General features: G+C 37.9%; 1 protein-coding gene across 15 annotated transcripts in view; it reads left to right on the top strand.

Annotated features, from left to right (window-relative positions):
* Nucleotides 1-23,608, top strand: part of ryr3 (ryanodine receptor 3) — a 539,734-nt gene that overhangs the window by 161,001 nt on the left and 355,125 nt on the right. For all 15 annotated transcript variants that reach the window (XM_039741277.1, XM_039741278.1, XM_039741276.1 and 12 more), the window contains 9 exons: nucleotides 2,972-3,050; nucleotides 3,891-4,003; nucleotides 5,815-5,914; nucleotides 6,824-6,917; nucleotides 8,556-8,630; nucleotides 9,010-9,163; nucleotides 11,250-11,414; nucleotides 19,227-19,348; nucleotides 21,178-21,358. In XM_039741277.1, coding sequence (XP_039597211.1) covers nucleotides 2,972-3,050; nucleotides 3,891-4,003; nucleotides 5,815-5,914; nucleotides 6,824-6,917; nucleotides 8,556-8,630; nucleotides 9,010-9,163; nucleotides 11,250-11,414; nucleotides 19,227-19,348; nucleotides 21,178-21,358 — 1,083 coding nt within the window. The remainder of the gene's footprint in view (nucleotides 1-2,971; nucleotides 3,051-3,890; nucleotides 4,004-5,814; nucleotides 5,915-6,823; nucleotides 6,918-8,555; nucleotides 8,631-9,009; nucleotides 9,164-11,249; nucleotides 11,415-19,226; nucleotides 19,349-21,177; nucleotides 21,359-23,608) is intronic.

Here is a 23,608-nt window from a genome sequence, read left to right as displayed (position 1 = left end):
AATCACTTTTCTAATGCTTCTTATAATGAAACTATAATAAACTGTTGTATAGGCTAAGCCTTTATATTTCTTTTATATTTCTATATTTTTTATATTTACAGTAGTAAAACTAAACCAATCAGTCAAACTTTTATATAGCATCTTTCATACACAGTAAAATCTTAAAGTATGTTATGATTAAATTCTTGTTTATACAGAATCTTCATAAGCAGATGGCTCATGAAACTCTGTATTTAGTAGTCATTATAACAAAGCTAACTAATTCAACAACATTCACTCCATATATGTAATAGCAAATATTTTTTTCATTTTAGGAACCAGGAATATTTAGCATTTATATGAAATAAAAATGCAATATCTGTACTGTAATGTTTTTTTTCTTAACCTCCTTGATGTCTTCTCATAGCAGTATTACACAAAATGCATTCTGTTTGAATAATGGAAAAACGGACTGATGTGCATGGCTGCTAGAGGTGTAGGCACACACTGCGTGAAAAATGGGTTTGTTAACCTCAACACCTATTTTTATCCCAAAAATACACACATACACTTTAAAAAGGACCAAGAAAGGCAGAACACTTGAAAAAAATTGCATTTAGCTTGACTTTCTAACTTCTTAAACAGCTGTCAAGTATGACTGACCACAAGGGGGCACAACTGAGCCCTGAACACTAGACAAAACTCAACCAAACACAGTTTAAAGATAAAATAATATTACCCAGAGAAACATTCATGGAAACTTTTATGGACAGAATTTCTAGGCGCAGCCAGGGTGTTGAAGGGGTCCGGTTTGGTGGACTCAGGATTGGGTCACTGCTTTTTGTAGATGATGTTGTCCTGTTTGCTTCATCAGGCCGTGATCTTTAGCTCTCTCTGAATCAGTTCGCAGCTGAGTGTGAAGCGGCTGGGATGAGAATCAGCACCTCCAAATCCGAGACCAAGGTCCTCAGCTGAAAAAGGTTGGAGTGCCCTCTCAGGGTTGGGGGAGAGTTCTTGTCCCAAGTGGAGGAGTTCAAGTATCTCGGGGTCTTGTTCACGAGTGAGGGAAGAATGGACCGTGAGATTGAGAGGCGGATCGGTGCAGCATCTGCAATGATGCGGGCTCTGCATCGGTCTGTTGTGGTGAAAAAGGAGCTGAGCCATATGGCAAAGCTCTCAATTTACCAGACCATCTACGTTCCTACCCTCACCTATGGTCATAAGCTATGGGTAATGACCGAAAGAACGATATCGCGAATACAAGCGGCTGAAATGAGTTTCCTCCGCAGGGTGTCTGGGCTTTCCCTTAAAGATAGGGTGAGAAGCTCAGTCATCCGGGAGGGGCTCAGAGTAGAGCCGCTGCTCCTCCGCATTGATAGGAGTCAGATGAGGTGGCTCGGGCATCTGATCAGGATGCCTCCTGGACGCCTCCCTGGTGAGGTGTTCCGGGCACGTCCAACCGGGAGGAGGCCCCGGGGAAGACCCAGGACACGCTGGAGGGACTATGTCTCCGGCTGGCCTGGGAACGCCTTGGGATTCTCCGGGAAGAGCTGTAGGAAGTGGCCGGGGAGAGGGAAGTCTGGGCCTCTCTGCTTAAGCTGCTACCCCCGCGACCCGACCCCGGATAAGTGGGAGAGGATGGATGGGTGGATGGATGGAAACATTCATTTTTTTTAGCAATCCCACAATATCTTTATCATTAATAAATTCCCCTCTCCCCTTTCGTCTCCTTCCACTACACCATGTGAGTTCTTTACCTCCTGACTCTGACTTGGCTGGATGAGGCAGAGTGACATCTTTTATACCGGACTTGAGAGCACTTCTGGTGTCATGACACCAGAAGTCCCCCAAAATAGGGTGACTCATTCTTCACAGTGCCCCCCCTATGGCCCACAAGAACCCCAATAGGATCGCCCTTCCATACAACAATACCCTGGCAGCCCTGCGGGAATGCACTTTGCTCCAGCCAGGGGACTGGGACCTAAACTGAAGACCATCCTAGCCAGGTGGTGTCTCCATTCATGTGCTCCTCCATTACAGCCTCCCTGTCAGGCAAGTTTTCATTCTTGACCTCAGATTGGATGCCAGTCAATTCAGTCTGGCACTTACACAAGTCACAGGTATGGACATATGATGAGAACAGGAATCTCGGGTACAACAGGAATGCAAACTAATTGGCAAATTTTTTAACTGTGGCTGAGCTTTGGCTCTTCAGCTGAGTCCATGTAGTTTGATTTGTAAAAAAGGCCCAAAGGTTGGATAGTCTTATGAACTAACAGCAGTGATAGACAGATAGGTAGTGAGCAGCCAGATGTGGCAGCTTCTCTCTTTGTCATGTAATTTAAATATTATTTATAAGAATTAGTCCAATAAACAATGTGATCCCCTTTCCCATCTCTTTATCTAACCAGAATATTCTTTGGGTTTTAGATTATATAAGGGATTTTGTGCTTAATCTTATTTAGATGTTATTCTTTGGGTTTTTTACACTTGATATAGTATATAACATTCTTAATTTCAGCTAAAATCGTTTTTATATGTCTGGTTAAATGCAAACTATGTTTAGTAAATATCGCAAAAAGTTACGTTTTGTCTGTGTATATTTATAGAACAGTTTGGCATAGTGGTTAAGACTTTGAACTTCAAACCCTGAGGTTGTGGGTTCATATGGTACTGGCACTGTGTGACCATGAACAAGTTACTTCACCTGCCTGTGCTTCAACTGCAAAAACAAAAATAAGCAGAACCAATTGTATCTTGAATGTTGCAAGCTGCCTTGGTTAAAGGTGTCAGTCAAATAATGAGTTACTGTATATATGTGTATAGTCTTCAATTAAAGCATACATCACAGAGATGTCCTAGCTGATTGTATGTGCTACACAATACATTTGCAATACATTGGACTAAGAGCACCTTTCAGCAGAGTCATAATGCTACAGTCCTTAATCTTTTCCTAACAAAAATTTGCTTTTTTTCCTTTGTGTGTCCGCAGTATTTAACATGCTTGACTACATCAAGGTCTCTGACAGATAAACTTGCTTTTGATGTGGGATTGCAAGAAGATTCAATAGGTAACTGATGTGTGTGTATGTTTTCTTTTTTTTCTTTTCTGGAAGTATTGTTCAGAATATAGAACTTTTGTTGAGCAATGATTTTTTGATATTCAAAGTTATTAAAAAAGTTAGTATTAAAAGTTTTAATTATTTAAATTTGACATGTTATTGTCATATCCAAACTCTGAAATTCCTTTTCCACTAATTTGTAATTCATTGAACATGACATTCCAGTGCTGTTATCTTATCTGTATATTAATTATATAGATCATCATATACAAGTAGAGCTGGGTCACTGGTGTCCATCAGAGACAGCAGGAGGAGGCATACTAGCTAAAGTAGTTCTTCTGAAAATCTGGTGAAAAAGAAGTTAAGTCTGGTAGGTTTGATTGAGGAAGCATGATAGTGGTCTGGCATCATGTCATTCCAATTAATCAAAAGGGTGGATTCAGATATGAGACGCACTCTGGACCCCCTGGAGGTAATAGCGAAGGAAAAAATTAAAACAAAACTGAGTGCTATTATGAACAATGCTGCACATCCTCTGAGTGCTTTCAGGCAACAAATTATTCAGCAGAAGTGTGCAGGGAAACTCAACTTTATACCAACAGCAATACGCCAACACAATGCATCCTGTGATTGTGTCTGGCAAGTCAGAAGTTGTCTCTTTATAATTCTCTTCCATTTTAGTCATTTTGGTGTGTGTTCAGACCATAGCATGTCTGTCTGTCTGTCTATATATCTGTCTAGTCTATTTTTTATTTGTGTGGTTAGCTGTTAGAACAGACAACATCAGTAGTCTGTGTCACAGGAATGCAAAATATCAGAGCTTTCTGTTTTGATCATATTTGGATGCAGGTGAAGCTTGCTGGTGGACCATTCATCCAGCATCCAAACAGAGATCTGAAGGAGAGAAGGTGCGCATCGGGGATGACCTTATTCTAGTGAGCGTTTCCTCTGAGAGGTATCTGGTGAGTGTCTTTCCTGCTGCTGCACACACAATAATGCTTTTCATTCATATCCGTTGTGCCAGGGTGGATGGAACATCTTAATAGCTGTCTTAACAAACAATGTTACAAGGTTATTAAGGTAACTGGTGAAACAGAAACCATGCTCATCTTACCCACAGCAGCATCCAGTAACAATGAGATGAATACATGTACACCTCCTTACTTAGCTAACGGAATATTGGCATCCATCTGCTAGCACTACCTAACTTCCTGATCTCAAACATCACCAGAAAAGGACTAGGAAACAGCTAGGGAATGGCTTCTTAGGTGGTAGTTGTTCTGTCCTGGTAATCATTTTAATTGATTGTTTGTCTGTACATTGCTGGCAGCATTTTACTTTTGTGCTCCTTAATCTGATTACACCAGAGAAGTGCTGTCAAATTTGATGTTATTTAATATTTAGTCAACAAGGACATGAAACCCCACATGGGACATTATCTGAAAGCACAGCCAATTGGATCCCCAGAGACTCTCGAATGTTGCAAGGAACTACTAAATGCAGTTTTACCTTGGAATATAAAAATCAATTTTGCAGGGAGTGCTATAAGAAGAATGCATAGTGTTAAATTACTACAACACCGAATGTGACTGTTCTTATGGCTACCCCAGAACAAGTGACTGGTCTCTGTCGCTGAATTTTTTGCTGCAGTCAGAAAACTAAAGTTTGAATCCATGGTTAATTTTTACAATGTTCTAAAGTGTTAGGTCACAAATTAATGACATGAAAATCAAGTGCAAGTTTAAGTGGTATTTTAATGTGTCTTTTAACTGTGGTATTTCCAGTTGCTTTCCAATTTATTCCAAGGCACAATGACTTGAGGCTAAACTTCTACTTTCTATAATAATCAATGCAATGGCTGATATGGTCTTGTAGTGCCTTACAGATCTAGTTTCCTAAGTCTGAATTCCACACTGGGCAGTTGTTATGTGTCATCTACACATTTCTCTGGGTGGGCCCTGCAGTGGTCAAGTTCTCTATCTTAGGCTTGATCCTACCTTGTGCCCAATGCGCTCAGGATAGACTTCAGTTTACAGTTGTCCTAAAGTGGATTAAGGAAGCTTGACAATGTTATATTAATTAAACCAAACTTTGGCCATGAAAATTGCTTAATTTCTTTCAGTGTTACAAATGTATTTTGTTGTGATTGTATGAAGCCTTGGTTTTGGATTATTCTTGTGAGCTGGGTCTGAGTCTTGGTCTGTTCCAACTACATCTATGCTTCTCCCCAGATAGCAAAACCAGACTCACATAGCATCAGCTAATGATCAGCATCAACTAATGATGAAGATTCCCAATACTTGAAGTTGGAGTGGCATTTATCTCAACCTGAGCACAACATCAGTGCCAATGAAATTACACAAAAATGAAAGTCTCTTCCCTATTTGCCTTTACTATAAATGAAAATGAAAGGTCTTTGAGGTGTCTGCAGTTTTCAAACCCACACACCATTCAGACTATTGTTGAGGATAGCTTTGAAAGATGGGAAGTTTTCCTGAATTCTTGTACTGCTCTTTAGGCCCATTTTTGTATGAAGATAGTCACCCAACTGTTACTTTCTAATTTTATTTTACAAATTTATTTACAAATGAATTGCAGTTCAGTTTCGTCTAAAGTCATGGTCAGTTTCTCCTCGTGCCATAAGGCTGCCGCAGTTGTAATTTGCTATCACATTTTTATTGAGGTCCATTTTACCTATTCTTTTCTACATTATTATTATTATTTTCAGTCTTTATTTTCCTATTCACTAATAATTATGGTCTGCTTCTTTTAGCATCTCTCAATATCCAATGGCAGTATTCAGGTAGATGCATCTTTCATGCAAACTCTATGGAATGTGCACCCCACCTGTTCTGGAAGTAGCGTGGAAGAAGGTATGTTCAAAAAGACTTGACTGTTGAAGGCTTTGTAAACATCTCTGTGAATTTAAAAAGAAGTAACTGCACTCTTCAGAGAGGACACTAGTACTGAAGTTGTTTTCCAGCTTCAATACCTGTGAATGTTTTCTTCTTAGGCCTTAAAAGAGTAGCAGAATATATTCTAAATAGCTGATGCAGCACTTTCTTGTATATATACTGTATCAGTACTACTGTACTTGATGGGACTTAGAAAATAGGTCTTAAAATAGATATGAAGAGAAGCTTTGTATAATAAATAATAAAACAAACAAGGAGCATTAAATATACTTGATTATGATTTACAATATGAATTAAAACATTCCATGCTGGGTACATGCGGTGGGCTGGCGCCCTGCCCAGGGTTTGTTTCCTGCCTTGCGCCCTCTGTTGGCTGGGATTGGCTCCAGCAGACCCCCATGACCCTGTAGTTTGGATAATGGATAGATGGATGGCTGCTGGGTACAAAGCCAAAGCTACACAAAATATTTTTAAGAGTTTTTCATTAGGAGTTTGATTGAGAGACTTTAGCATTTTTTAAGCTGTCTAATGGCATTACATCATTTCTTATTAAGTGCATATATAAAGCTACTGCATTAATGCCTTTTAAATAGAGGATACCTGTTTCCATTAAATTCCAACCTGATTATAACCTGCAAATTAGATGTAAAAGAAGACAAGAACAAACATATAAAAATAATAGTGCTGATATGGTGTATCAGAGTTAAAAATGTAGTGTGCTTCAGGTCCTGTTCTCGGTGTCTAGACTTGTAATCTTTGAATGAAGAAGAATTTTAGGGAATGACCAGTAAGAGTCTGTGATTCACCATAAGCCCACTGGCATAGCCATGAAAAACTCATTGTTTGACCTGTTTAACCCTCTTTTAGGTTATTTGCTTGGTGGGCATGTGATGCGTCTCTTTCATGGTCATGATGAGATTCTGACCATCCCATCATCTCCTAAGAGTGAAGATCAGTATAGGTGAGTTTATTGTAATTGCATTTGCGATTTCAAACGCCTAAAGGTGCTAGAGGCTAATGTGATAGGCTGCTACTTTAGTTGTTTATATTCATGTAGCTCTCCTAATGTTCTTATTTTATGAATAGTGAAGGTGAGCATAGTTATGTTTGGTTCATTGTCCAGCTTATCTGTGTCCAATGATGTTTATTTTTTTGCTTCATTATTTTAATTTGTTAGTAGAGAGACAAACCCATGTAATGTAGGTTAAGATGTGAATAAATATAACTATCCATTAACCAATGAGCCTGTCTAATGTTGGAGAAGTATGCCCAGAGAAACTTTCTGGACCATATTTGGATTGAGTTATCCCTTATAATGCTAAAAACAGAAGACTGGCTCTTTGTTTGTCACCCTATATGTTTTTTGTTTGTTTTTTATTATTATTAAGAGGAATCCTAACAGGTCCTCCTACTAAGGTGGTCAGACCACCCCGTATTAGTCTACTCTGGAGTTACTTTACAACACTGCAGTCTGACAATTTTCTGTTCTCAGCGTGAGAACTTACTTGCCTCAAGACAGCGGTTGTGATCTGGTAATTATAGGTCAGTATGCTCCATATTGTTTTGCCAACCTGACTGTAACCATAAACCATTTTTGTGATGTTGACATAGTATAAATAAAAAATGATCCTGAATGTTAAGTTTTCTAAAAACTAAAAGAGATACTGCTGGCTATAATGTAATCTGTACTATTCTGAATTTGAGTGTAGACATTTAAATGTGTTGTAGAGAAGTGTCATTCTATTATACATGAGATGCACAGATGTATAACACCTAAGACATAAAGAGTATTCTATTGATTCATTACCTCTTTCTTTGGCCCAAAACTTCGGAGATATAAATAGGCATCATGCCAGCCAGTAAACCTCCGAGCAGACAGTAAGCCTCAAGCTACCTGAGAGTCAAGAAGCTTGGCTGCATTTTTCATTTTTCAACTACAGCTTAGCACATAGTATGCTCCTAATGAAATATGGCTACCCAAGAAAGAGGATTTTTTTTATATAATATTGTCCTTGAAATTTAATAGAGGTTACATTCCTGGTCCATAAATAACGAATTTGCCAGTGTCACTGGAGAAAGTGGAATGAATGTTTTATTTCCCGCTGGGCTTCCATTCAGTTTAGTGCCAGCATTTTCTCATTTTAGCTGTCTGTGTATTTCAAGTTAAATGAGCCTGGAATATGCTGTAAACAAAGTGAGTGAGGAGATGAGGTTTCATACAGAAAGTGTCTAGGAGCTGGGTAATTTTGTGAATACTAGAAAAAGAGTTTTGAATCTAAATGTTTCTAGTAATCTATCTGGAATTAGCCCCTCTGTATGTATCATAGTCTACAGTGTGTCTCTCTAATGACTGATTCATAACTGTCCTCCCTTTTTTCTTATCAAATCATCTGTAAATAAGCTGTTTGCTCTGTTAATCTTTTAAACTCTTTATTGATCTCTAGGTCCTTTGTCTCTATCTCTAAGCTATCTGTCCATTGATTCAGCTGTACCCTCTATGTGTGTATCCTTCAGTCTTTCATACAGCTGAGAGTAATAAGTGTCCATCCATGCACTTACCTTTCTGTCTGTTTTAGCTGTCTTTTTATTTTACTTTCAGGATAGTAAATTATGAAGCTGGAAGTGCTGGTGCTCGAGCAAGATCTTTATGGAGGGTTGAACCACTTCGCATAAGGTACTTTATTCAGTCTTACAGATCAATGTAACAGGGCTCAATGAACATTTCAGAAGATTCTCTCAACAGTTTGTGTTTTTTTTACTACATAAATAATAAGAAAGCTGTTAGAGCCATTAAGCCAGGAATCAGAAGTTGAATTAACTATGACAAAATTATTTCTTACAAAAGCACAGGCTTTTAAGTGTATTTTTATTCATTTATTTTCTTTTTAGGTCTCAGACTTAATTGTTTAAACTTAAGTGCCGAAAAGAGATTACTTATAAGTGAATATGAGCTTGAAAGTGCCCATTAATATATACTTAAAACCTTGAAAGTTTGCATCCCTGTAATTTTAATGTGCAAGGATTAATACAATTAAATTCTGTTTCTGTTTTAGTTGGAGTGGAAGCTATATTCGGTGGGGTCAGCCTTTCCGCCTGCGACACATTACAACGGGGCAATATCTAGCATTGGTGGACCGAACTCTGGTTCTTCATGACAGAGAAAAGGCGGACACTGAATCTACAGCCTTCTGCTTTAGAGCATCAAAGGTAATGTTCATGTTAGCAGGGGGTCATTGTGTTATCTACTTCTGACATTGATGCCTTTTAGCTTGACTTCAGGGCACCACTAATTAGTAGGCTAGGCCTATTGCAGTTAATATGGCAGTTTGAGTTAGGCTTGTCTTTGTTAATGAAATAACAGACCTGTTGTTTAGAAAAAGTGTTTAACCTAGTGGTTTAGGCCAATTTTGTAACATAGATACTATAAATTTAGCCTATGTTCTTTGTTGTATTAAATTAAGTATAATTTTGCTATGCTCATTTTTAATGTGGTCGTTTACAGGTAGGTATAGTTTTGTAGCTGCAGCAAGCTAGGCTTATATATGAAGTTGTAATTAGTTAATATGTATTGCTGTGGTAAGCTAGGTCAGATTTTGTTGACTTTGTACCATAAATTAATCCTATGTTTGTGTCTGTGAAAACGTGGACATATTTTTGTTGAAGTGAGGTTTTCACTTGAAACTGAGGTAGGTTTTTCTTTCTTTGTTGATACTGTAGTAAGTTAAGTTTGTATTTGTAATACAGTTTATGTTTTAATTATGTCTGTCACTGTAGTTTTGTTAATCCAGTACCAACTGTTGGGAAATGAGAGTGGCAAATTTCATGTGAACGCCCTTCAAAGTTGTAGCTCCCTGTGAGATCTTTGGAGAAAACAGTGCTACTTGATTTAGTAGCAGAACATGAACTTCACAACCTTTTCAAAAATATAAAATTAAACTGCTCAATCAAAAATGGCAGATTTATGGCTGCATGGTGTTTGGAATGCTGTGATACATACTTAATTCCAGGTTCAAATAATAGTTTTTTATCTTGCATAACTCCTTCTTCATTAAAACACCAGCAAAATTTACCATTCACCATCCTCCTTCCTCCTCCATGAGAATGTTGCCCACTTCCTACTAACTCTGACTCAGTATAAGTGAGATAGCAGGCTTTTTTATACTAGATCTGTGAACTGTTTCTGGTCTCCTGACCAGGTCTTCCAGAGCATTTCTGGATCATGTGGAAACCAGGGTAGTCCTCCTCCAGCAGCACTCTCTGACAGGGTTGCGGTTCCTGATGTCAACTCCCATGCCACCCTGCAGGTGTCTTAATATGGTCTACCCTTGAGGATCACTTCCGCTTGTTGTGTGGGGGAATGAACTGCTCCCAGTAAACCCATTTGCCTAATCCATCCATTATGGCATCCTGCCTGGTTGTGAATCTGTCCCAGCCAGAATCACTGTCCTTCCTTCCTGGCACCTACAGTGTTTACTTTATTTTTTATTTACCTCCTTAACTGCTTTTTGTACAGAACAAGTAAAAAATCAATAGTAACCTCCTGTTTCACAAGTCCAATGCCGTTCTCCTGGCCACCTCCTGGCCCCTTAAATGGGAACCCGGATGGGCTCCAGCTGCTTCCCGGCAATCAGTCCTAGCCACACCCCAGTGTGGCGGAAGTGCCAGCTGTGCACCCGGAAGCCGTCTGGGTGTCCCCTGTCGTCTTCCCCCCAGAACTTCCTGGTGTGGCGGAAGTGCTGGGCTCCAGGGTTCCTCAGGCACCTGGGCGCCGCCCCCAATACAACCAGGGCGATCGCCCCTTCGCGGTCTGGAGGAGGCACAAGCCCTCCTCTGGTCCTCCTGGCGTCCCGGCCGGGCTCCAGCCCCGGCCAGAGACCACACGGGATATTCCGGCACCGGGGCGCCGCCTGGCGGTGGCCACGGGTCCCTACAGGGCTGGGCTTCCAAGCCCTGTACCCGAGGCCCCCAACATAACCAGGACGGACGCCCCCTCGCGGTCTGGAGGAGGCACAAGCCCTCCTCTGGTCCTCCTGGGCGTCCCGGCTGGGGACCACAACATACACATACTTTATGTGATCATATCAGAATTCACTGTAGAGATTGTCATGCAAAGACTGGCAGCCCTATGTCAGGCACAAGCAGGAATTAGAAAAAGAAAAGTTTAGAGCAGGTAATTCTACATCTGAATAAGCTCTTAAAAGTTAATGAAGTAGTACAGACAGATGTATGTATGTGGCATAATTCTTTGTGGTGGATCTTTTGTTTTCGTTATTGATATCCTTTTATCCCACAGGAAAAAATTGAATCCAGTCCAAAAAGAGATGTTGAAGGCATGGGAGTAGCAGAAATTAAATATGGAGATTCCATTTGTATTGTTATGCATGTTGCTTCTGGCCTATGGCTGTCCTACCAAGCTCCAGATGCCAAATCAGCTCGACTTGGACCCCTCAAGCGAAGGGTAAGCTGATAATATAACAAAATACAGTTTTTCTTTTGTTTTTTTTACACACAATTATCAGGAATTAGCGGCAGCTCTGGCTTTAGCTCTTATTTTTGTGTGCTGTTGCCATTTATTCTGGCACCTCCTATATGTGCCTACTATGCAATAGGCAAATAGTATGAGGCAGGCCAAATGATAAGGGCATTCAAAAGAAAATGTTAGGGCTGAAGCCATAGCCAGTTACTGATCACAGTCCTTTAGTGCCTGTCTATTATTTTTATAGTATTTTACCATAGAAAAGACTTTTCCCAACAATTTTGTTTTTGCAGTACAACGTGAACATTAACAAATGCTAGTGTTCTCTCTGCGGTTGTTTCCCATGATATGGTCAAAGCTGCCAGGATATGCAACCCTGAAATGCATATATAGGTTAGAAAATGAAAGTCTTATATATTAAAACAGCTCACAGGGTGGGATGCTGTGAGGTGCTTCAGGATCACAGAGGGAGTAGAATGTTATTATTTTATGGGTTGCTGAGCATCTACTGTGTTAACCTAATCTACACTCACATATTGAGGAAACTCCAGGCTGTAGCCAGTTTTTGTATTGTACAACACATAGAACTAGGGTCAAATACTCATTCTGTGGTAGAGTTTTAACATTTTCCAGTTTATTTGCCATTAAACTCATTTTCACCCTTTACCAACTGGAATACACAGATTTACAGAAAAATTTGAATGTAGATTTTATATTATGACGTAAAACAAATATTTGTAAAGAGAATAATATTTTGATTACTGAGCAAGTTATATTTAAAAATATATTTTTTTTTAATAAATTTGAAATAACTATCACAAACATAGATGACAACACCTATCACATTCTATTCCCTATAGTGTCTGTCTCAATTATATTTTGTATGTTTTTGATATTAGTAGACACCATGCCAAAATCCATTATAACTGCAAAGATTTAACATAACAAGTTAATCCAATTCATAGTCATGGTGACCATACTTAAAACAAAAGCGAGAACCAGCCCTGGACAGAGTGCCAGTTCATATTTAACTTGTTTACATACATATTTCCTACGATGGAGGCTCATCAATTTAAATGATTCAGTATGTGTTGCATCGGAAGTCAGAGCTGGGTACTAAACCAACTACCTTGTACTCTTCTATAGCGCCTTTGCATTATGTACACACTTTATGTTGGTGATATTTCTATATTTTGATCAATGGTATGCTTAGTTACTCATCCTGGGGAAATTTTCAGTTAATATTGTCTATGGAGCACAAAAAAGTAAACCTTTTCACCTGAGGACCTAAATAAAAAAATCAGTACCACACTGGGACCCAAGAAGAGGTTTAATACTGTAATGACAGTGGAGTCATAAAGAGACAAACAACAATGACTATATAATAAAAACAGTACATTTTGTTTCCTTTCAAATATATCTCTCTCTCTCTAAAAAAGAAAAGTGGAAAGTAAATGTGATGTTAATATTTTTAATAAAACAGTAATACAAAATTGGGAATAGATTTCTGAGGTTTATTACCTTTAGTATAAATGCTTAGTTTAAGCTTTAGTAAAGGTGAGAAAAATAAATAATTTGGGTGCAGTGCAAGGATATGATGATTTTTGAAAGAATTGTATGAATGATGACTTGACTTTTGTCAAGCTGATTCATGGTGCTGGTTAAGGAATAAAGTAGTCAAAAGCAACGAATCAATGCGCTTAATAACAGTTTTCAAATGAGCACCACTATTAACAATACTTTTCATTTAACAACTCAGTAAAAAAATAACTACTGTATTATTTCAAAAAATGTATACATTTTTTGTTTTTTTAATTTTATTAAAATCAAATAACATTCCATACACATAACTCAAGTTTTACAAAAAAAATGATTCTAAACAAATCAACCCCCACCCCTGAGAAAGAGAGCTAGGCCAACAGTGTAAAACTTTATGCTAGTAAAGATAAGTGAATAGATAAATTAACATTTTGAAATGTTTAATGCTACTGACTGACATTGCCCTGAATATCTACTGTTTGACTCAGCCTCTGGATATTTTCTGGTATTCTTACAGTTCTCAGTAATCCAACAAACATATTCTTCATACTACTAGTAGATTAAAATGTATAGAATCATTTTAAAACAGTGTTATGAGAAGTTATTCTTACTTGCCAAGGCACATTAAACTAATGCAAAATCTTCTTTGCACCTCTGCTAAAATGTGGTTTCAATGTATGTCGTAACAGTCAACATGCGATTAAGGGCCCACCACTTGCCCATGGCCACTGAAATTGAAATTGCTTTTAGAATAAAACTTATATATCCCAGCCCAAACACTAAACCGTCATAACACTCTGATTATCATCGCTTTCTTATATGGCCTCAATTATTTTCATTTCAAAATTTCAAACTAGCGCTTCTGTTCCTTCAGTTCACAATCTCATCTGCCCTTTCCTCATTTTACCCCCTTTCTTATACATGTCTTTGCTTGTCAGTCATCAGTCAGACCTGTAAAAAAAAAAACTAAGAAGAGAGGTTACAGTTTAAACAGTCTTTTAACATCCTTACCTTTTTATGGTCTTCAAATAATTTTTAACATCTTTAAAGCTAACTGTCATACTCCCCAGCACCATTTTTTGTTTCACCTAGAAATGACAGGAATACCATTTTTCACATACAGTAATCATTCATTGTAAAAAAATCATAAGCATAATGGCAAGCACAATCCTAAGTCTTCTACCACTACTTCTGTGTTTAGGCCACATGAGTGCTGTGGATTTATTAACATCTTACTTGTAGTAGACCTTCATTTCCAAGGAGTCATTAAAGCATGGTCAGGCCTATCTGTTGGCTAAGGAGAATGTATATTTCTTCATCAAGTACATTGCAAACATGTGTTTTCAGCTGTTGCCTGGTTTTGAGGGGAATCTGGAAGAACTAAACAAGCAGATATCTATTACAAATAGAGGATGGAACAGCTGTAAAGCCTCCACTTTTTTATAAGGGGACAAAAGCAAAAAGCTTTGTGAAAAGGATTGTGAATTTAGAATGCCATTAAGTGTGTGCTGTCCACTCATCTGTCATTTTCAAAGCAATTTACAGTTAAAAACAGTAGTAAAATGCAATTAACAACTTGTTTTTAAAACACAGTTCACATTTCAAAGAATTGAGGACTGTACCAAGTATTTTAAATGTACTAGCATATAAAGCAGTTTAATATAACACTTTTCAAATGGAGCACTATTCAGCTTTTTTATTGAAGCAGTCTTGAACTTCACCAGCACAGAAAGACCGAAGGAGTGCCTTTTTATTGTGTACAATCTAGACTTTTACAAAGAAATTCATTTTACAAAGAAAGATATAGCAGCAATAGGTTTCCAGTTTTAGTTCATTGGTTGGCTTTGTTACCAATGGTGTTATCCTCCAAGGTCTTTAAAAGTGGATAACAGCATCCAACGCCTTAATAGAAATCTAGTTTACAAGGGTTAATAGTTTATTACACATGGTGACACATGAGAAAGTAGCCCCCCACACACTGAAGGACCCCACACTGGTTTTACCAGCAGCAAATGTAATGAAGCTAGACACAAGTCCCTATGCACATTTTCTTAGTTCTAATATGTCCGTGTGTGCCAGAGAGAAGACAGGCCTGCATAGCAGAAGAATAAAGCTGAGCACTGCTGTGTCAGTTCAGTCCTGTGATCCACGTTTCGGCTTTGTGGAACCCATCGCACAGACACATTTGAATATCTTTAGGCAGGTATTAAGTTTGGTGGGACATATTTGAAGTCACAGGGAACATACACAAGTATTTTGCAAACAGAAGCACTTGCAAAGGACTTTTGTTTATGAGTATGCAAGAGAATAATCGGGAACATCAGTAAGGTCAGTACTGTCCAATGAAGTCCTTACAGGTCTTTGTTCACTTTATGCGGAGTGAAGCAAAATCAAAGGCCCTAAATTAATTGTCTCTGAAAAACGTGTTATTTTACTCATCTTTATCTTGTTTAAGACTAGTCTGTAATGAAGTCTTTCCTTTGATTGGTAAAAGTTCAAGTGCTTTTTAGTGCTCGCTTCCTCTTTCATACTATGGCGATGCCTTGAAAGGTGCATAGTACATCATCCAGCAACCTGCTGTGTCTCTAGCCACAATATCACAATACCCATTAAAAACATAGAGAATGGTTTAAAAAAATCAAAACAAGGAATAACTAATAATAACACCTCACAATGAAATAGAAACCACACAAAATATTTTAATGCCCTTCTGATCATTATGTTACTGAAATAGTGAATGGTCAATAACAAATAAAAATAAAAAGTAAATATACAAAAAATTAATGAACCTCACATTCTAGATAGCGAGGTGAATATGCCAAGTCCATCACTGAATAAGTTGCACATTTCTTATTAATTTTTACTAAAGAACGATTAATAAGATTTGAAGAAGGAGAATGGCCAGATGAGTTTAGGGAAGCTGTGTTAATATCAATACCTAAAAAAGACAAACGCAACAAATTGTGAAGACTATAGAACAATAAGTGTATTAATACATACATCAAAGATAATGTTAAAGTTGGCAGCAGAAAGATTAGAAACAAAGGCAGATAACTATGTGGAAGAAGATCAGTTTAAACCCAGGAAAAGGAGAAGCACAAGAGATGCTATCAGAATGCTGAGAATGCTGAGTGAAAGATGTCCAGAGTATAATAAAGAACTGCATGTCTGTTTTCTGGATACGGAGAAAGCATTTGACCGAGTAAACTGGGTGAAACTGCTAGGAATATAGACAGACATAGGAGAAGATTGGTGGGGCAGAAGACTAATTAGGAACTTGTACATGAACCAGTCAGCAAAAGTAATAGACGTGGTATAACAGAGGCATGCCAAATAGGAAAAGGTAATAGACAAGGATGTTCCACCAGTCCTGCTTAACATCTGCATTGAGAAAATTATTAAAGAAACACTGATAAACAACCAGTCAGGGGTAAAAATTGAAGGAAGGCGAATTACGTTAGTAAGTTTTGCAGGTGATAAAGCAGTGATATAAAACAATGAAGAAGGACTACAGAAATTAATGAACAAATTAGATTACACATTTAAAATCAGTATAAATAAAGCAAAAGTGATCAAAGGCAAGAACAATAAAACCAGTAATAATAAAAATTGTAGAAAACATCTTGGAAAAAGCGGACAGCTTTAAATATTTGGGAAGTATGCTGTCAAGGGATGAAGGAAGTGAAAAGAAAGTTAAAATATGTATAGTAATGTGAAAAGTAACCTTCAGTGCCAAGTGAAAGTTGCTAACAAATAGAATGGATAGTACAATGAAGAAAAGAATAATAAAAAGAGCGATCTGGAGTATGGTATTATGTGATGGAGAGACATGGACAACGAAGAAAGGAGACATACAGAAAACAGATTGGATGCATTTTAAATGTGGCTATGGAGAAGGAAGGAAAATGATCTAATGAAAATGTGCTGGAAAGGACTAATAAAAAAGGAGCTTGCTCAATGACAGTGAGATATACTAAGTGGAGATAGATTGTTTAAAATAGTGCTGGAGGGTAAACTGGTGTGAAAGAAATTAAGAGGAATGCCAGGGCAGTAGACAGAACTTTCTTTGTCTCCATGGAGAAATTTGGCTTTTTATACAAGCTCTTTAAATAAATAAATACATAAATAGATAGACAGATACATAAATAAATATATACTCAAACACACTATGGTCTGAATACATACCAGAATTACTTAAAAGGAAGAAAATTTAAAAAGAAAGAAAACTTCAGATTTGACTTTCATATTCATAGTGAGGCACTATACAGGCATAATTCTATTAGTATAAAGGAGCCTCGATAGCATTTCTTGACGCACTTCTGCTGAAAAATTTAATTGGCTGAAAGTGTTCAGTGTTTGTGTGTCATGGAGATGATGTGCAGCGTTGTTCATAATAGCACTCTGTTTTGTTCTAATTCTCCTTTTCGCTACTCCAGGGAGTCCGGAGTGTGTCCTATAATGGAGCTTACCCTTGTAATTAGCTTGCTTGATGGGCTTCTCTTAAATTGATGTTACCAGCCTAGCACATAATTCTGACCATCACATACTTGTAGAAGATATAAATGATGCCACTCCTCATATTAAAAGAATGCAGTCTCCTATGAAAAAGGAGCCTGCTCGTCCCTTTCATATGTATTTCCTCTGTGTTTTGAGACCAGCCCTAAATGTCATTAATGTGGACCGCCAAGTACTTGTGGGAGTGCACCACCTTTACATCCACTTTTTGAATAGTGACTGGACATGGGGTTTCTTTGGTGTGGTTAAAGTCAATAACCAGTTCCTTAGTTTTGCTTATGTTAAGTTGCTGACAATTCTCTTTGCACCACGAAAGAATGTTCTCCCCCTGACTCCTCTATTCTGTTTCATCCCCCTTATCGATACACACCTTCAGTACAGAGTCATCTGAGTATTTGTTCATATGACATAACCTGGTGTTATATTTATAGTCTGTGGTGTACAGGTTAAAGAGAAAAGGAGACAGGACTGTTCCTTGTGATGCTCCAGCACTGTTCACACAGTCCTTGTGTCTCACTAACTATGGTCTGTACAAAATATAGTCCATTATCCAGGACACTATAAGTTCACCACCTGCATATCTCTGTGTGTACCCCTTTACCTGGAATGGCTGGATGGTATTGGAGGCAATGGAGAAACTGAAAAACATAATCTTCACAGTATGCCAGCTTTGTCCAGGTGAGAATAAGTATTGTGAAGCAGGTAATTAAATAAATAATAAGACATATATTACCTGAAAAATGGTAAATCATACCAAGAAATGAAAAGAAGAACAGAGTACAGTGACGGAACTGGCATTCAAAAGACCTTCCTTAAGGTAGTTATCTGAAGAAGGCTGAAAGTGCTGCAAAATGGTTTGGGCTTCTCTTATAAATGTCCAACTAAAAGACTTGTGTTTTTGTGTTTTCAGCACTTAGGCTTAGAATGCTCTCTACCAGCAAAAGATGCCTTGTAAGCCTTGATTGTGGGAAGGTGTTGCATTTCATTAAAGTGAATTTTGCCTCTCTTATGTCTTAATAATAGACCTCTGACTAAACAATTCTGCCAAGTGTATCTAGCTATGATCCACAGACATGGGTGTGCACCACAATACTTATACTACTGCTTATACTACTGCCACTACTACTACTTCACTCTGCTAAAATGCAGCTTGATTGTTTCTTCACACACTGTTGCCATCTGTTTATGATACAATGCCTGACATTTTAGAGCTAAACGTTAAATACTTAACTGGTGATTGTAGATTTTGTTCCTTTTAAGAAAAAGGGTAATAGCAAAAACTTCAGTGTCCGCTGGAGACCAAGTGCTCCTGTAATCCTGTAAACTTTTACATTGCATTCTCAAGCTGAAGCCTCTCACTAGTTGCAGTGAAACTAAAACAAGTCATGTATCTAAATGATCTTAGCTGTTAATTTAAAAAGTGGTTACCATGAAATATGTAGCCTACTGAGGCAAGCAAGATAACCTCTGGTTTATTATGACTTCACAGATAGACTCTTTAAATATTTAAAGAAAATTGTTCAATTTTGTGCTAAATGTAATGAGGCCTTTTGATCATCATGAACTTTTATTATTAGGATGTGCAAAGCTGCAGTATGCTTTTCAATTTGCTGTTTTTTTGCCTTTCATTCTATCACCATAGGCTCATCTTGCTTTTAGAGCAAAGCAGTTCTCATCTGGTACTGCAGGTCCCTATACCTGGTCCAGTTGCTTGCTCTTACCTTTCCTTTTTCCACTTAGGCTATACTTCACCAAGAAGGCCACATGGATGATGGATTGATATTGCAACGCTGCCAGCATGAAGAGTCTAGAGCTGCCAGGATCATCCGCAACACAACAAAGCTTTTCAGTCAGTTTATCAGGTGAGAGCCCACTGCGGGATATGCCCTGTTACAATATTAAGACAACACCTTTCATTTTCTTCAAGTGACCATGTCATGTGATATGTTTTGGAAAGGTACTTAGTAAGACAAATGTCTCACGCTCTGTGCTATAAATTGAAGGGATCTTTTCCTTGAGCTTCTGTGTACTTCCAAAATGTTTCGTTTCTACTTCTTTCACAGCTTACATTCCTACTTGGGAGAAAATTACACCTCCCAATACATTGATTGCATAGTAATTAGATAAATGAGTTGGAAGAAGGGAAGATTACACATGAACCTCCCAGGATGTAGAGGTACAGGTGCTAGTGGGATAGCCAGATGTCTGTTAAGAAAAACTGATACACATAGATGAAAAGAAAGTAATGGTATATTTGGATTGATAGTGTAATCATTTTTGTACTTTATTATTTTAATTTCATTACCACTCTGTCCTCTGCATCCGCAGTGCTGGTTCATGGTCAAACCATGCCTGGTTAATCGGGCATTTTGACCTTGTCTCTCCCCACTGAAATATCAGGTGTATCCTTGGAGACTATCCATCCATCCATTTTCCAACTCATTGAATCCGAACACAGGGTCACAGTGGTCTGCTGGAGCCAATCCCAGCCCACACAGGGCGCAAGGCAGGAACCAATCCTGGGCAGGGCGCCAACCCACCGCAGTCCTTGGAGACTAGCATATACTAAACTGAGTTATACCCAGCAATTCAGGACTGTTCATGTCATTTTTTCACAACTTCTTGTATATTTGCTAGTGAGCCCCTCACCAATGCACAGAACCAACATATTGTTAAAGCTAAAGCATAGAATGATTAGGATTGCACAGTGTGGCAAGGTTAAAATTTTAACCTGAAGCCTTGTGTTTTTATAGTTCCATGCCTTAGTCACTAAACCAGATAGCGTAACATTCATTTGAATGGATGTTTTAAATAAAACTTAATTTAGTTATGTTATATATGTGTCATTGCAATTTACTGTCCAATTTCATCCATATATTCATCCATCCACTCATCCACTCATTTATCTATTTTTGTGAACCTTAGGTATAAGCCTTTCTAATTTGCCACTGAGAGAACAGATGTAAAGAATAAGTTCTACTAGTTACTTGTGATAAGGCATAGTCACATGACTTACTGCTGTTCCTTGTAACTCCATGGACCTTGGCCAAGATTCCAGCCATGACACACTCTCTGTTTGGGACTTTTTGCATGTCTCTACACATGTGCGAAATAGCTGCAGAAGTAGCTCTGGATAATGTTCATATCCCAAAGATGTACACATTTTGTTGATTGGCAAATCTAAATTAGACAAAATATGGATGAGTGAGTGTGCACTGTGATAAACTGGCATCTCATCCTGCATTGCTTTTGTGCCCAGTGTAGCCAAAGTCACTCTTATTCCACACAACCATGATCTGAGTACAAAAAATGGATGCATGTTTACATGTAGAGTTACTCCACACTGCAGTACTTAGCACTATATCTTTCAACTCCAGGAGCAAAGGATTAATTCCTTCTTGGCTCAAAGTTAGAAGGGCGGTTTGCATACTCTCTTGATGCCGATTAGGGTTTTTCTCAAATATTCCATTTTATTCCCATATTCCAAGGACATGCATGTCAGATAAACTGAAGACTTCCACTTGATCCTGTATGAGTGAGTGTTGGTGTTTACTTGAGAGTGTGCTTCACATTTTCCCTGCATTATGTCCAGGCTTTTTTTTTTTTTCTCAATAATTTGTTTTCCTATTTTCGTCATGTCCTACCATCAAAAGAAAAACCTCCTCAGTCTGTGGCTATTTCTTTGTTTTAGGGATCTAGATAACCTGAGTGGAAAGAACCGTACCTACATTGCCCTGCCTATTGAGGAGGTTCTGCAGACCCTGAACGACCTAATCACTTACTTCCAGCCTCCGGAGGAAGAGTTGGAACATGAGGAAAAACAGAACAAGCTGCGCTCTCTAAAAAACAGACAAAATCTCTTTAAGGATGAGGTGAGCACAACCTCTTCAAGTGTGACATAGGGAAGAAACGGTCCAGATTTAATGTAATGTGTATATTTTCTGTTAGACCAGGAGGCAGGTCTTTTCTTTGTAAGTCATCTCATCATTATTCGTGATCAGTCCAATTATGGTGGTCTCATCATCAAATTTATTGGTGAAGTTGGGAGCTGTCACTGACCACCCAGTCATTTTTGAGTAAGGAGTACAGAAAAGGGCTCAGCACATTACCCTGTGCTGAGGGTCAGCATGGAGAATGCGATGCTGCTAATCCACACGTGCCAAAATCTGCCATTTAGGACATTCTGAGTCAATTTACAGAAGATGACCATAAATCCAAAGGCATCCCTAGATCATCTTTTATGGTGCAACAGTTTTAACTGTTGAGCTGTACTCTATAAGCAGGACTTTGGCATAGCAGGCTTTATTATCTAGGTTTGCCAGGATGGTGTGAAGTGTATGGTACATTGGCATTTTCTGGTAATTTGTGGTGATGATCTGCAACTGGAGGTGGTCCAATCTATGCGGAATTTAACTTCACCCAAAAACATATCTCAAAAGTAGTTCATCACAATCAGTGTAAGGTCATTCCAATTTCTACTAATAATGTTATAATTACAAGTCTTGGAAGATGTAATTTTTTTACAACCAACCGAACACTTTTTTAAATGCTATTCACAATATCTTATCACATTGCAAAATATGAAAAGGATGACAAAATTTATTTACAGAAAATCTAAATCATGACCATAACCAAAATCGTAATCAAATGAAAAAAAAGTAAATCAAATCAAATGAGCATTTGTATGACAAGTTAAAAGTTAAGAGTTGTTAAAAGAACAATTTCAGCATTGTTTTAAGTTGTACGTATTTTTCACAGTCATGGCTTGTTTCCATTGCTCTAAACACTTGCTTGCTTAAATGTATATTTAGTTATTTTGTTAAACAAATAATAATGTGGCCATACAATTGAGGACAGCAGGGCACCAGATCAATGAGAAACAAAAGCACTAAACATGCTGAACTGACCACTTCAAAGCCAACAGTGTTTCTATGTGTTGATTTAGTTTTTACGATTTTTTCCATACACATAAGGATATATTCAAATCGTTTTCACTAAAATACAATTTACATCAATATAATTTGCGTCTAGTGGCATGCTGAGTAATGGTTCAATGTAGTAGTTCAGGGGATATTTTTCTAAGCATTTAGACAAACATAAAGTTGCTGGTAGGAAATTCCCTAAGTTTACTACTGCAGTATATTTAAAAAATTATATTTACAATAAATTACTATTTACAGATACTATTTTTTTTTTTGGAACACCAACAGGTTAATGAATTTGCTAAGTGACAACTTAATACCACAGTATCCTTAGATTTTAGACATTTTTTATGCTATTAATAAAGAAGCATATTCTGAAGATAATATGGAGCAAAGACACAACAAGCTTTCCAAGTATTTTGTTACCAGCATGAGTATTTACTTTTAACCATTGAAGAGTGAAGAACATCAGATGTTTTCTTGTCCTCTGAGAGTCCAGCTGCAATGGCAAAAAGAAAAAGTGGTTTTCTGCCCGGGCTCTTAGTATATGAATCTAGTGAGATATCTGGGCAATGTAATAACGCTTCAACATTTCAAACGAAAAGTCTGCACTGACAATTGTAATTGTTTTTGCCAAGACTGAATGGTGCTCCACATCAAACCATTGATTACTCTGAAAAATAAAGAAGGATATATAAACTCTGTGTGATCTGAAGTATGTCTCCTGTTCTTAGTGCTGGAGAAAACCTAAACTCTTGGAACTAAAATGGCTACACGGAGACCTAATCCAAGTCTTGAGAATTCTCAAAGGTGCCAAGAATGCTGATCCAGCAGTATCATTTCACATCAGTAATGAATCACATACTTGCAAACAACTACTAGAGATTTGCATTTGAGATAGTGGCTGGGAAGGGCTTCATTATTCAAAGGATCGAGAAAATCCAAAATAAACTATTTAGATATGTAATTAAGGGAGAGACCTTGGCACCTTTTAAAAATGCTATATTGACTGAAATATTGGCAGAACTAGCAAAATGCACCCCAGTGCTCTAAATATTTTCCTTTTGTTTGTCATTTTAAAGTGAGTAGAACACACTATCACAGTTGGGGAATCTTAAAAAAGTATGATAGTCTTCTGTATCAAAGGCAACACTTACAACTAGTAATGCAAGACTATAAAAAAACGCACTGTTTTCTGGG

The sequence above is a fragment of the Polypterus senegalus genome, chromosome 18 (assembly GCF_016835505.1).
Source record: "Polypterus senegalus isolate Bchr_013 chromosome 18, ASM1683550v1, whole genome shotgun sequence".
Classification (NCBI taxonomy): domain Eukaryota; kingdom Metazoa; phylum Chordata; class Cladistia; order Polypteriformes; family Polypteridae; genus Polypterus; species Polypterus senegalus.
Note: the sequence above shows the minus strand (reverse complement) of the source record. Positions and strands in the feature narration are given on the sequence as shown.